General features: G+C 37.5%; 2 protein-coding genes across 2 annotated transcripts; both read left to right on the top strand.

Moving 5' to 3' along the window:
- The first annotated feature begins 1,732 nt into the window (after nt 1-1,732).
- Nucleotides 1,733-6,556, top strand: LOC124387539 (lactose-binding lectin l-2-like). Its single transcript, XM_046851951.1, has 6 exons — nt 1,733-1,808; nt 2,355-2,530; nt 5,349-5,360; nt 5,980-6,114; nt 6,253-6,361; nt 6,473-6,556. Exons 1-6 carry the CDS (start codon nt 1,733-1,735, stop codon nt 6,541-6,543), a joined length of 579 nt encoding a protein of 192 aa, XP_046707907.1. The 3' UTR covers nt 6,544-6,556.
- A 2,419-nt stretch (nt 6,557-8,975) lies between these two features.
- LOC124387820 (lactose-binding lectin l-2-like) lies at nt 8,976-12,156 on the top strand. The gene is made up of 8 exons (XM_046852423.1): nt 8,976-9,119; nt 9,206-9,285; nt 9,514-9,537; nt 9,632-9,658; nt 9,785-9,903; nt 10,407-10,541; nt 11,785-11,893; nt 11,980-12,156. The coding sequence occupies exons 2-8, from the start codon at nt 9,225-9,227 to the stop codon at nt 12,048-12,050; spliced, it is 546 nt and encodes a 181-aa protein (XP_046708379.1). The 5' UTR covers nt 8,976-9,119; nt 9,206-9,224; the 3' UTR covers nt 12,051-12,156.
- The last annotated feature ends 958 nt before the right edge of the window (nt 12,157-13,114 follow it).

The raw sequence follows: 13,114 nt of genomic DNA, 5'->3' as shown, positions 1-13,114 counted from the left end.
TTTTGTGGAAGCGTACATTGTCCCAAATGATCACATAAATTTGATGTGCAGGCCCAGGATGGTGTTGTTGGCGGTCCAGGAGGATGGCTTTTAGCTCCTCTAGGAAGGTGAGGAGATGTTGGGTGTTGTAAGACCCAAGGACAGCATGCCGGTGGACAAGCCCCTCCAAACCCATGGCCGCACAAAGAGTAATATTACCCCCCCGTTGGCCAGGAACCTCAGTGATGGCTCTTTGGCCAATGATGTTACGGCATCTTTGCCTTCGTTTCTGCAGGTTGAAGCCAGCCTCATCCAGGAAGAGGTACTCATGAGGTCTGGCCATCGTGTCCAACTGTAATATCCTCTGTGAAAATGTGAAAGTGCACAGGTGTTCAGAACAACAGTCAATCAGGTAGCACAGTATTGTCCAGAAGTAATCTAGGCCACTGAGCAACACAGTATGTCCACTAACTGTACTGTGAACATGGATGTATACTTACTTGCACATACTCTTTGTGTCGCGCAGAGTTGCGCTCAAAGGGAACCCTATAGAGCTGTTTCATCCGCATCTTTTGGCGCCGGAGAACTCGGTCTATTGTGGCCAAGCTGACATCATCAATGCTCTCAAAGTTGACATTATCGGCAATGACTTTGTCTCTGATTTCCCGGAGTCTGATGAGGTTGTTCTCACGAACCATATCCACAATGAGGGTTTCTTGTGCCGCTGTAAATGTGGCAACCCTCCCACCTCTATGTGGCATTCTTTCAACTCTAAAGAAAGAAACATGTGTTGTCAGTTTTACAATACAGTAACAACTGATTTGAAACCAATAGACTACTTTCACAGGCTTGTAAAATTGTATTGTGACAACGAAAGCAATGTAGTACAATACCTGTTGTGTTGTCTGAATGCCCTGATAATGAACCTACTCAGGTTTGGACGGACTCGTAGTCCTGCTTCAGCCATTGTCATGCCATGGACAATGACATGGTCAATGACTGTTGCTCACATCTCGTCCGTAATGATGGTGCGAGGTTGTCTTGCTCTCCCTCCTGGACCTTCTCCTCTCCCTTGTTGGCCTGCTCCTCTTCCTCATCTGATTTGAACTCCTCTTCCTTGTTGGCCTGCTCCTCTTCCTCCTCTGATTTGAACTCCTCTTCCTCGTTGGCCTGCTCCTCTTCTTCCATGGCCAGCTCTTCTCCCTCCTCTGACTCGAATTCCTCTTCCCCTGACTCTGCCTTCATCCATTCTGTTTGTTTGGAATCTTCAGCAAACTGTGCACTCAATGTGTCTTCAATTTTGAGTCGTTGTGTAATGAATGATGCCAGGTGTGTTGATTGTGTTCAAATATTGCTGACTGTGGCAAGCATTTTGCATCACATGAGCTTTCATTTGAGAATATGAGCAGAATTCTTTTGCAACTTGTGTTTTAGCAAAAAGAAATGTGTTAAGATTTATGAGAACGGAGGATTGTGTTTTGTGAATTGTGTCTTCATGTGAAATGTGTTTATGATATTGGAAAATGATGGCTAGATTTAGTAAATGTGTTTAGACAACTGGGCATTTGGTTTAGAGGATTGGCTTTTGTGTTTTAGCATTTGAGAAAAACTGTAAAATCTTTAAGTATTTAAGTCACAATTTACACCTAACCTATTATCTTGCGTTTGTCTTTAATGGTTGTTGTCTTGCTTGTCTTTGTAAGCATTATAAAAAGCCTTTCCGTAACTGCTCTGTTTGAGCCAATATCAACCAATGGTCGAAATAGTTGAAGATACAGATGCCGTGAAGGGAGACCAGAGCCGCATCGACACATCGCCATTTTGTAAAGGTGCGGAGTGAGAGGGCAAGGCCGACACAGAAGAACCCGATACCAGTTCGGCCCTGAAAGCTAACCTCAGGAACTTCCTGTGAGAAGGAATGAAGAATACATGAAAGTATGCCTCCTTTAGATCTACTGTGACAAACCAGTCCTCGGATCTGTTTTGAGACACGACCTGCTTGAGTGTCAGCATCCTGAACCTGAGTTTCACGAGTGAGCGGATCAGCTGACGTAGATCCAAAATAGGATGCAACGCACTGTCCTTTTTGGGAACTATAAAGTCCCAGCTGTAGATCCCGGACTCTCGTTCTGATGGAGGGACCAACTTGATTGACTCCTCCTTTAGAAGTGTTTACTTCATGTTCCATGACCAGAGCCTGCTCGCTTCCCACCACAGTGGGAGGAACCCCATCAAAACGGGACCGATGTGACTCGAAATTAATTGAATAGCCTCGCTCTATAGTGGGCAGGACCCACTGAGACACATCTGGCAGAGCTTTCCAAGCTGCCAGAAAGGGGTATCAGTCCCCCGAGACTGAACTCTGGTGTGCCTAGAGCTGGGGCAGTGCCCTGAAGAGACTCTAGGAGACTCGAAGGAGGTGGCAAGTTCTCCTGGACCACTGCGAGAGGATGCTCGCTGGCGCTGGCCATACCCTGAAGCACATTCAGTGGCAGGGTTAACGGACCAGATCCCTGAGGGGGCCGGGGCAGGGCGGACACCAGATACTGCGGTGCAACGCACCTCTTTTACAGGTGGATTCCCAGAACATTCTATGTAAGGACTTTTTCGTAGCCCTCTTATTGAATATGACAGCCTTCAGATCTGTCACTTCCGAGGGCTTCGCTGCACTGCTCTGTTTCGGTACCTCCCAATGGGAGGTGGTGGGTTGAGGTTGGGGTTGCGTCCACCGAGGGCGCCGTGGGAGGTACCGCTGGAACGACCCCGCCTGTTTCTTACTTTCCTGAAGGAGTGAGTGGGGCATCCAGCAGCACGGCCCTATCCCTGTCAGAGGTCCCTCTGTCGAGACAAGGGGCGGCCTCTTTAGTAGCTTTGAGAGCCAGACCGCTGTCCGGTCGGAGCTTGTGAACTGGCTGCCCAGGCCACCACCCAGATACAGTTTTTTTAACCACAAGGAGTAAGAGCACCCCCCTCGAGTGCTCTCTGGGAGTGGAGCTTTGCATAGAAATGCGAACAGAATGTGTGCGGTACAATAAGCGTGATGCAATAGAGACAGAAAGTGCAGAGAATCCCAAATGTGCGCAAAATGTGCACAGTCGGCTCCTTCGGGAACCAACCTAGCTCCGCCCCCAACTCCATAGCTCCTTGAGCCTAGCCAGCAAAGCGCGACAGAGAGGCAGAGCTAATGCTCTTGACGCAGGGGAAAGAAACCGCCGAAAGGCCTGCTTACAAGCCAGTGAGCGAGTGCTGGACCGAGCAGGTGAGATTGGAGAAAGGTACACGCCTGTTTTGAAACCCTCTGCAAAGTCTATTTGGGAGCCCCAGGAACTGGTGTGCTGCTCCACCTCAGCAAAAGCGGGGCTAGAACCGTGAGGAGCACAAGCTCTCTCCTTGGAGAGTCAGCTCGGGAGCAGAGCGATGGCATAGTGCAGTGCTCACAGCCGACTCTCTTGCGAACCGAATTAGCGTACTCCGCTCCGAGAATGAATTAGTGGAATTAGTGTTGCTAGTAACTTCAGCATATTACTCTTACTCTCATATAGCTCTTACCTTGGCATGTTTTATTGCAGACAAGGACAAATGCAAATGTGGATATGGATTTATTTGGGATTTTTACTATTTGATTAAAACAGAACCAGGATAGTTCCCAACCCCTGAGCAAAGGTCACAATCAGTTCTCCTGATCACTTTCATGTTCTCCTGTATATAAACTGCTCATGGACATTGATTCAGTTCAAAGATTCATAGAGTTTTGCGTTAATTCTGTGCATCTGTGTGTGTATGTGTTTGTGAGTAAAAGTGAGTAAAACCCCATTGCTTTGATTGTGTTTTTTTATCTTTTGGATTTCCTTAGACTTGATTAACTGTTCGTGTTGGTATTTTGTCTTATCAGGTAATTAGCTTTGATATTTTTGTATGAAATGAAAAAAGAACAGAAAGTCTAATGTCAACTGAGTTTGAAAAGTGTAATCACCTTTATACTTGATTTGTTTAGTCACAGTCAATGCAAATACAGAAGGGATGCTGGGAAGGAAATAAATGGATAGTGTTCCAGTGAACAATTTTTATTATTAAACAGGAGGGTGTATATTACATTTAAGACATGAGGCCAATATAAATTCATGTTTGTTGAATGAAAGTTAAACACTTGAAAAATTATTAACTATTTAAACTATGCAATAACAGAAATACATTTTCAACTCAGTATACCATGTCATCTGTCAAAATATTTAAATTTCCTTATCCTTGCATTTCAACATAAGATTTTATATATGCAGTAATCTTATTTACTCAGGTATGATTATTTTTCGTTGGAAAAAAGAGGTTTCTATCAGCATCGCTATATAAGCCTCTTCACTTACCTGAGTATGTTACATCAAGTAAGAGGAGACTCCTAATTAGATGTAAGTAAGATTTTTGTAAGGTCTAACAGATTTTTTTAGAAAGTGTTATTACATTAATAGACGTTTTTTTTTTTCTTTTTTCAAGTGCATAAAAATTTAGAAGTATGGCTCATCAGACTGAAGTGCTTTTTCTTATTATTATTGCCACAGCTGCAACAGATTATGGTAAGAATAGGTTTTTTTTATAGTTTTAATACAGCTGTTTGGTTTTATTTTTGGAACGAAATGTCATGAGTTTAAATCCCACAAAGTTGCCACTGCTGGGCTCTTCAGAAAGGCCCTCAATCCTCAACAGCTCAATATATACAATAATTTTTCTATTCTACGTCACTCTGAATAAGGGCATCTGTTGAACTCCAGAAATGCAAATTTTAGAAAATATAATCCTGTGATTGCTGTGTCCAAATTGCTGTGATATCGTAAGCGTCATCGAAATATAATAAAATACGTAATACCTATAGCATGTTATTAAGGTAAATAAATAATTTGACCAAAAACGATGACCTTTGCCCTCTTCCCTTTAAGCTTTTGGGACGAAACAGATACAAGCAGGTAAGGTGAAACCTAAATACTTGAAAAAATCAGTTTATTTGACACTGTGACCACCGACACTAACATTTCTCTGTCTTTTTCTCTTTCCAGGAGATCGTTTTGATATAATTGTGAAAGGTAATTAATGATCTTTAATATATATATATATATATATATATATATATATATATATATATATATATATATATATATATATATATATATATATATTCCATATAACTATAAAATATATTCCAATTTAATGCCTTGTATATATTGCATTTATATATAATAGTGTATCATAGTAATTTAATAAATGAAAATATTTTTATAATTCCTGAAGCTGAAGAACGTCAAGCAAACGGCATTTGTCCATTTGGCTGGGTGCACTATGGCAGACGTTGCTTCACATATCAGGCCAACCATATGGACTAGGCTTCTGCTGAGGTTCATTTATATTTTTTCAAAGCATTTGCATTTACTGATTTGATACAAGAGTAAGAAATTATTTCCGAAATTCTTTTTTTATTAGTGGTGAAATGGGTGTTGAACATATATATATATATATATATATATATATATATATATATATATATATATATATGTCTGTGTGATTTTAGCAAAAGGCTGTTAACAGTTATAGCACAGGCAGGGCTGGTTTTATACATTCTCAGGCCCTAGGCAAACTTTATTTTGGAGAGCCGATATCCTCCTTCCTTTCTTCCTTTCTTCCTTAATTCCTTCATTTCTTCCACTTTTCCGAATAGACAAAAAGCACTTAAAACAAATATAATCATTCCCACCAGCGTGCACCTTCACGTCCATGTTTACGTAGCCATGTGCGTCTTTGTTTTCAGTCATGTCTTGTTGCTCTTCCTGCCTTGTTATTGCCATTTGTGCATGCTTTCATCACACATATGCATGATAATAACATTATAATTATGTATGAGATTCAGACAGTGCCAGGGAGGCTTTCTTACACTATGTGTATTTATGTAATTGTGCATAAAAGCAGCCTTTAATAAAAACATCTAATGATTCTAGAAATCTCATTTTCTTTTTCAAGAAACACTGTCTGAAGCTCGGTGGACACTTGGTCTCAATACACAACAGAAATGAACAAGAACTGGTCAGGGCCCTTATTCGTGCTCATGACTATAGTGAGAATCTGTCATGGATCGGTCTCTCTAACTGTGAGAAGGTTAGCTAAGTATTAAACCCCTCCAAAGCTCAGTCAGAGCAAGGAAATCCTTAAACATAATCAGATGAAAAAAAAAATACAATATCTTAAATAATATTAGAGCTTGTAATGGACTGCCTATTGTTCTTTCTCTTTTAGAAAAGGAGCTTCTTTTGGTCTGATGGCACTAAATATGATTACGCCCCATGGGCTCCAAATGAACCCAATTTTCAATGGGATGAGTGCTGCGTGCATATGAACTACGGTGGTATGTAAAATAAAACTATGTAGATGTATCTAACTTCAGGGTTTAATGCTTTGTCTTTGATTAAATGCTATAACATTTAAATCTATGTATACATTTTTTCTTTGTCTGCAGACAGAAAGGGATGGAATGACTATCCGTGTGACAGGATCCAACCCTTTGTTTGTGCCAAGAGCAGTGCCTGAAATTCTCTGATCCTAAACTTAGCAACTATAAATGATCTTATAATCAATTTCATTGCAAATTTATAATATCACACTATGTTGGCTAACTATAATTTTCTTCCATTAAAAATCGTTTAAATATGTATTTGTTATTGAATTTATTTCATGAAAAGTTAAAAAAGTAATTCATTGTTGTGGCAAGGAAAAACTCCCCGAGATAGGGGGAAGAAACCTTGAGAGGAACCAGACTCAAGAGGGAACCCATCCTCATCTGGTTGCACCAATGTCCATTTATTACAGATAAACTATGTTGCTTGGTGATAGTTGCTTGGTGACAGTGATGGTGATCAGAAGCAAACTGTAATCCTGAGTCAGTGTAGCAGACTGTTGACATTAACTATAGTCCAATTCCATCCTCAAAGCTCCCATTCTTACTCTGTAATTTCATTAAACCCTAGGGCATTGATGAGAAACCATCCCCAGCTAATTGGCCTCCAATTGAAGAGAATACTATGCATTGGCAGGCCTGGATGAAGTGAAAAGTTCTGAGGAAAGAAGAGGGGCAGGAACAGTGGTTACTGGAACCTCAGGAGCATTTTTAACTGGACTGAGAGAGGGAGTGAGTAAGAGAGACAGAGAGAGAGAGAGAGAGAGAGAGAGAGAGAGAGAGAGAGAGAGAGAGAAGAGGGGTAACAGGAAGAAAAGGATATGGATTATTAATTATCCTTATTGTATGAAAGTTAAGGACACTGTGCAGTTGGGGACTCCGGCAAAACTGGCAGTATAATTAAAAGGGAGAACCAGAAGGTAACACAGACATGAGGGATCTCTGGGATAAGAGACGACCCACCACACCACCGTCAACAAACCTGAGTGAACGTGTGAGAGTGAGGGGGCTACAGCATACAAATATCCCAGTTCACCAAACACTCGATATCCATGATCCCTCCAGATCTGAGCCTTTACCTAAAAAAAACTTACTGATAAAAGATTTGACTAAATAAATATGTTTTAGCCTTGACTTGAACACTGTAAACTTACAAAAACCTTGATCAGAGGCCAGTAACAGGTCATTTACCATCTTAACTAGCACCGTCTCTGTGCTATGATGAGGCCTAAATCCTGACGGATACATTTAAAAAATGTTATTCCTAAGTATATGTGAGCATAAATGCTGTGCTACAACAATTTCTAAAATCTTGCAGAGATTTGATATTGGCCTATAGTTGGACAGCTGACATGGGTCAAGGTCCGGTTTCTTAATTAGGGAGTTGAGGTACAGTTGAAATAAGGATTTAGGTACATAACCAGTGCTATGGAAAAGTTTTTTAATTTTAAAACAGGTTTAATTACCTCTGAAAAATCGTCTTGTTGATTAGTCTAACCATGATGAAACTATAATGAATGAACATTTGGTGTCACCCTGATTAAGACTGGTTCCCTTCTGAATCTGGTTCCACTCACGTTTTTTTCCTTATACCATTTTAGGGAGTTTTTTTCTTGCCATTATTATAGGGGGCTAATGTATGATGCTAAAATGTATTTTCATAATCTATCTGAAAAACAGCTTTTGGACAGTGTCCATAAAATTGTATTCAATTTAATTAAAGAACACTTAAGGCAGTTATACAAGTGGGTTAGGGGAAGATTAGGGGCCTGAGAAATATTTATAACATTTATATAGTTATATATATTGTGCTGAGTGCTGCATACCTGTTGAGGTCTATACTACCGATGGCTTGATTATCAGATCCACTGATTTAATAGTTACAGTTCTGGCAGAAATGTTACTATACACTAGTTCTAAAACCATGTTTGAGTTTCAGTGCAGTAAAGCTGGATGGCAATAGGAAGACAGAAAGTCATGTTCAGCTGCAGGATTCAGCAGTATTTCCCTCATATAAATGATACACTTTGGTGATATACTCTGATTACCTACTATATTTAACTGTTTCACTGTTGTAATGGTGAGCAATTATTATAGATATTACAATATTTAGCTACAGCTCCTTCAAGTAACTATTGAAATTCATAAATCAGTGCTCAGTGCTCATTCAGCCACCAAGACATCAGTAAGGTCTAGTGACATGTGGATAGTAATCTGAGTCTTGGTGGAGATTGTTGAAGAACTGCAATGTTATTTGTATACAATACAGGCAACACTAAATAATACAGCATAAAGAAAAACGCAATACCACTTTAACAATCCTTTCCAGAAGCATCAGCACCTTTTTACAGCCAGTCTCTATTATTTTTTACAGATTCTGCAAGTTGTTTTGTGGTCAATTTGTTTGCTTGGTAAAGTGTGTTTGTTGTGTCTTCATTCATTTCTACACAGTACAGCTGTTAGTTTTGGCTCTCTAAAACCTGTTCAATCATTTACAAGTGCAAACATTTCAATTTCGCATGCCATCTGTCATCCTTGTTCTTGTCCTACATCTCTAAAGGAGGTTTTTATAGCTATGCAGTAATTATTTATACAGCTCAGATTAATAATTTTTTTATCCAATTTGTTTATAGAAGATTTTTCCAGCATCACTATATAAGCCTCACTACTTACCTCAAGCTGTTACATCAAGCAAGGAGAGACTCATTATGTAAGTGGTTGTTTTGATTTGTTTTGTTTCTCAAGATTATGTATATTTCTTTCGATAATAATGCTTCCTAACCTTTGTTTTTGCAGTGCATTAATAAGCAGAACTATGGCTCGTCATACTAAAGTGGTGTTACTTCTTCTTCTCGCCTTCACAGTTATAGCTTTTGGTAACTAAGATAAATACTGTACAGTTAAAGCTTTTTAAACCTTTCTATAAGTAATGATAATGATTAATTTTAATATACTTGTACAGCCATGGGATTTTATTAGATTGAAATTTTTATATATAACAAGCAGTAACAGTTTTTGCAACCTAATATTGTCATTGCATTCAACTTAATAGAGATAGATATATTATATTCATATATGGTGTGTATATATTTTCTCCTTGTAAGCTGATGTGGAGAAACATCTTTCAGGTAAGAGTAAAATGAACACCTTTAAAGTTAAAAGAAATAGTCATTATAGCCACCAGGACTAACATCTCTTTTCCTCCTCTTTTTGGTTTTCTAGAGGAATATTTTGATCAGCTTGTACAAGGTAAAAAAACGTGCACAATTCAGCAACATTAGTGGAAGAAACTCTCAGTATTCAAAAGTCTTACATTATTATTCCATATAATGGAAGTTATAATGAAACGACCGTTTTCATCTATTTTTCATTCAGAAGCCATAAACCGTAAAGAACGGGGGGAATGCCTGGGATGCTGTCCATTGGGCTGGGTGAAATTTAATACACGTTGCTACAGTTACCATGGAGTCAGCATGGACTGGGCATCTGCTGAGGTTCAATTTATTTTTCATTAAACTACAGTATAATTTATATTTAATGTTATTCAGTGTGGTAAAACATGTATTTAATTAGAATAGCAATATGTTTTTTATATTTAAAAATCTGCTTTCAAATTATTAACCCTGCATAAACAGAATATATTTCCAATACTTGCATTAGGTTCTCCTATGTCTATTATCTGGTATCCAATTTCATAATATACAGGCAGCACTGTTCCAAAATGTTCCCAAACTACAAAACATAGTGTTTATTCATAGTTATATGTCAACTCACATTAAGCATGTTCATATATATGTTCTTCACAAAAAGATATTTAAAAACAATCCATTGCAATTGTATTATAAACGTAAATACAGTGTTCGGGATTTATCTCTGAAATAAAATATGCAGTTTCATGTTGGCATTGGAATATTGAAATACAGTGTATTAAAACATTTGCAAAATATATGTGTAATTTGTTTATACTTGGATGACGTTGCTCTTTCTTACTCTCTAGAATCAATGTCTGAAATTGGGTGCAAACTTGCTGTCAGTACACAGCGAAAATGACTATCAGCTGGCTAAGGCCCTTATCCGTGCTTATGACCCCGTGCAGAACCCAACTTGGCTTGGCCTCTCTAACTGTCAGAAGGTAAAACAACATTGATCATATCTTAAACATGGTGCATTACATTAACGCAACCAACATGGTCTACTACACTGGAACCCTTTTTCACTGCTTCACTACATACCCTGCACAAATTATATATAAGTTTTCTTTATTTATCACTTTATTTGATTTTCCTTTTTATATATAGTTTTTCATTTTTTATAGCACAAGCACACCATGACAAATTCAACATTTGTATTGTTTTTAATGATAAATGCAAATGGCGTTGACAACCATGCTTAAAAAAATATACAGACATTTTGTTTAGTTGTGAAGATATAAGCATCTACAATATCATTTAATTTTGTGTAATAATTAAATTATTATATGCATGAATTACATATAAAACTTTGAAATCAAGCATTTGAACGTAGTAAATCACGTTTAAAAACAGATAAGTTACTGTTGTAGAAGGCAAGTGCTATAAAATGAGAATGAAACTGAGAAACACAGCAAGATAACAGGATAAAAAAAAAAAAGGAAAAAATATACTTTGGTGTGCAAATGCATAATCATTCGCTGAAAACCACAACAGTGACTAAAAATTGAATTGTTTACTGCTGATATTTGCTGCTTTTAGATTGAGTGTTAGTTTGCACCGTTTTAATTGAATCCCTCACTATGTCACGAGTGAGGTGATCGCGCAACCTCGCGCTCTCGAGTCACGACAGAACAGATCCAGTGTGACTGTCTCAAAGTTACGAACAAACAGTTTACACAATAGCACTTCGTTAAACTACAACATTTCTCATGATGAGATTTGTACAGTTTTTTGCTTACCGTTCTGAAGTTTCACCCTTCATCCGTGACACCAGTGTGTTTTCTATTCCTGCTAGTTGAGCCTGAAATGTGTCCATTTTCAAGCGGCTGTGTTACGTATCTTGCTGTCACGCTAATCCGCATTCATTGCCAACATTTCATTATCGATTATTATTGAGTTTATCGATTAGTTGTTGCAGCCCTACAAGCTTGGCAATAAAGATGATTCTGATTCTGACTGTGATTCTTATCAAATACTTGTCTTATGAGGTTTGCAGGTAAATAATTGATCACTGTTTAAGATTTTAGACTTCTGATCAGAAAGCCTTTAAGGTATAACAACATAATAAATCTAATAATCAAGTCTGGGTATTAGATCTGTGCCATGTCTTTTTGTGAGAATAAGAAGGGTTTTCGATTTTTATTTCCTCCAAATTAACTATCTAACTAACTTTTGCTCTTTCAGAGGAACAGCTGGTTTTGGAATGATGGTACCAAATTGTCTTTTACCAAGTGGAACCAAAATGAACCAAATTTTAACAATAGAGAGTGTTGTGCACACATGAACTGGGAAAGTAAGTTTGACAGGATCAAACCTTGTGTTCAAATATTGTATTTTCTTTACATTCTCTCATCTGTTATTATTTAATTCTGTATTCAGGGCAGAAGGACTGGAATGACATTCCATGTGATAATAGCTATCCTTTCGTGTGTGCTAAGAGAATCAACTGAAATTCACAGAGTATAATGTCATACATTTGTAAAAAGACACTGAAATCTTAATAAAACCTGAGCTATACTAATAAAATCATTAAAAACAATAAAATCTTGAATGGAATTATTTTATGTGCAGTTATTTCTGGTTCACCATTGTTTTCAAGAATCCCAAAATGTACCTTAAGCAATGATTGAATCATCATAGAACAAGGAGGATCACCATGTTTGTGTATTAGTACTGTAACTAATATATTCTAATGCATTATCAAAAATCTACCATAATATACAAGTTTGAAATGTTGGTGGTTATGGATTGTTTATTTCGGATTCTTAAATAAGAGAAATACATGTAATATAAGACACTTTATCAATAAATATACATTTCAATGCACACATATTTAAATGTAGCCATTGAAATGCTATGTTATTAAGGATATTTTAGAAAGTGTGATATATTTTGACAGTAAAGGTCTATTTTTTGGGTAAATACCCCAGTAATAAAAAAAACAGGTTTTCAAAGTGAATGCATAGATGGAAAATACAATAAACATTTATAAAATGGAGCCAATAACAGCATTTGTAAACCATAAACTGGAACAATTTGCTTTGTACTGGGAAAAATAAACCAAATACCGTATGCAACATATATACCTGATTTTATCTTTTAATCAAAATATACAATATCTTTATTTTTTTTATGAATGTACATATGTAGATATATGTGTGTCTATATGTGAGTGTATTCAGTTACATAACGTCTGATATACAGTATGCCTGATAGAAATGCAATGTCTGTTTTTCTTTGATAAAAAGTAAATAAAAAATATGTAATTATTATGTTATTAAATTTGATATGTCTATGACAGGAGAACTACTTGTTCAGTAAGATATCTGAAGTCACAACTATTCTACACTCAAGGTTGCAAATACTTATGTTATTCAGGATTATCAAGCAAAAGGTGGAAAAGTTTTCTTCATCTATAATACATTAACAAAAATGAGTGACTTCTGGTGGTCCAGTGAATGTGTTTGTGGATTGTAATCTACCGAGTGCTGGTAAAAGCCACTGAAACATTCCA

This window comes from Silurus meridionalis, chromosome 6 (assembly GCF_014805685.1).
Source record: "Silurus meridionalis isolate SWU-2019-XX chromosome 6, ASM1480568v1, whole genome shotgun sequence".
NCBI lineage: Eukaryota > Metazoa > Chordata > Actinopteri > Siluriformes > Siluridae > Silurus > Silurus meridionalis.
The sequence above is the reverse complement of the archived record's forward strand: the minus strand, read 5'-3'. Positions and strand labels throughout refer to the sequence as shown.

Excerpts from the sequence above, each read along its gene's own strand:
- LOC124387539 (XM_046851951.1), top strand. The coding sequence starts at position 1,733 with ATGGTCGAAATAGTTGAAGATACAGATGCCGTGAAGGGAGACCAGAGC. Across the intron at positions 6,115-6,252 it reads GTCTCTCTAACTGTGAGAAG|AAAAGGAGCTTCTTTTGGTC; the intron begins GTTAGCTAAGTA and ends TTTCTCTTTTAG. Across the intron at positions 6,362-6,472 it reads CGTGCATATGAACTACGGTG|ACAGAAAGGGATGGAATGAC; the intron begins GTATGTAAAATA and ends CTTTGTCTGCAG.
- LOC124387820 (XM_046852423.1), top strand. The coding sequence starts at position 9,225 with ATGGCTCGTCATACTAAAGTGGTGTTACTTCTTCTTCTCGCCTTCACA. Across the intron at positions 9,538-9,631 it reads TGTGGAGAAACATCTTTCAG|AGGAATATTTTGATCAGCTT; the intron begins GTAAGAGTAAAA and ends TTGGTTTTCTAG. Across the intron at positions 9,659-9,784 it reads TTTTGATCAGCTTGTACAAG|AAGCCATAAACCGTAAAGAA; the intron begins GTAAAAAAACGT and ends TTTTTCATTCAG.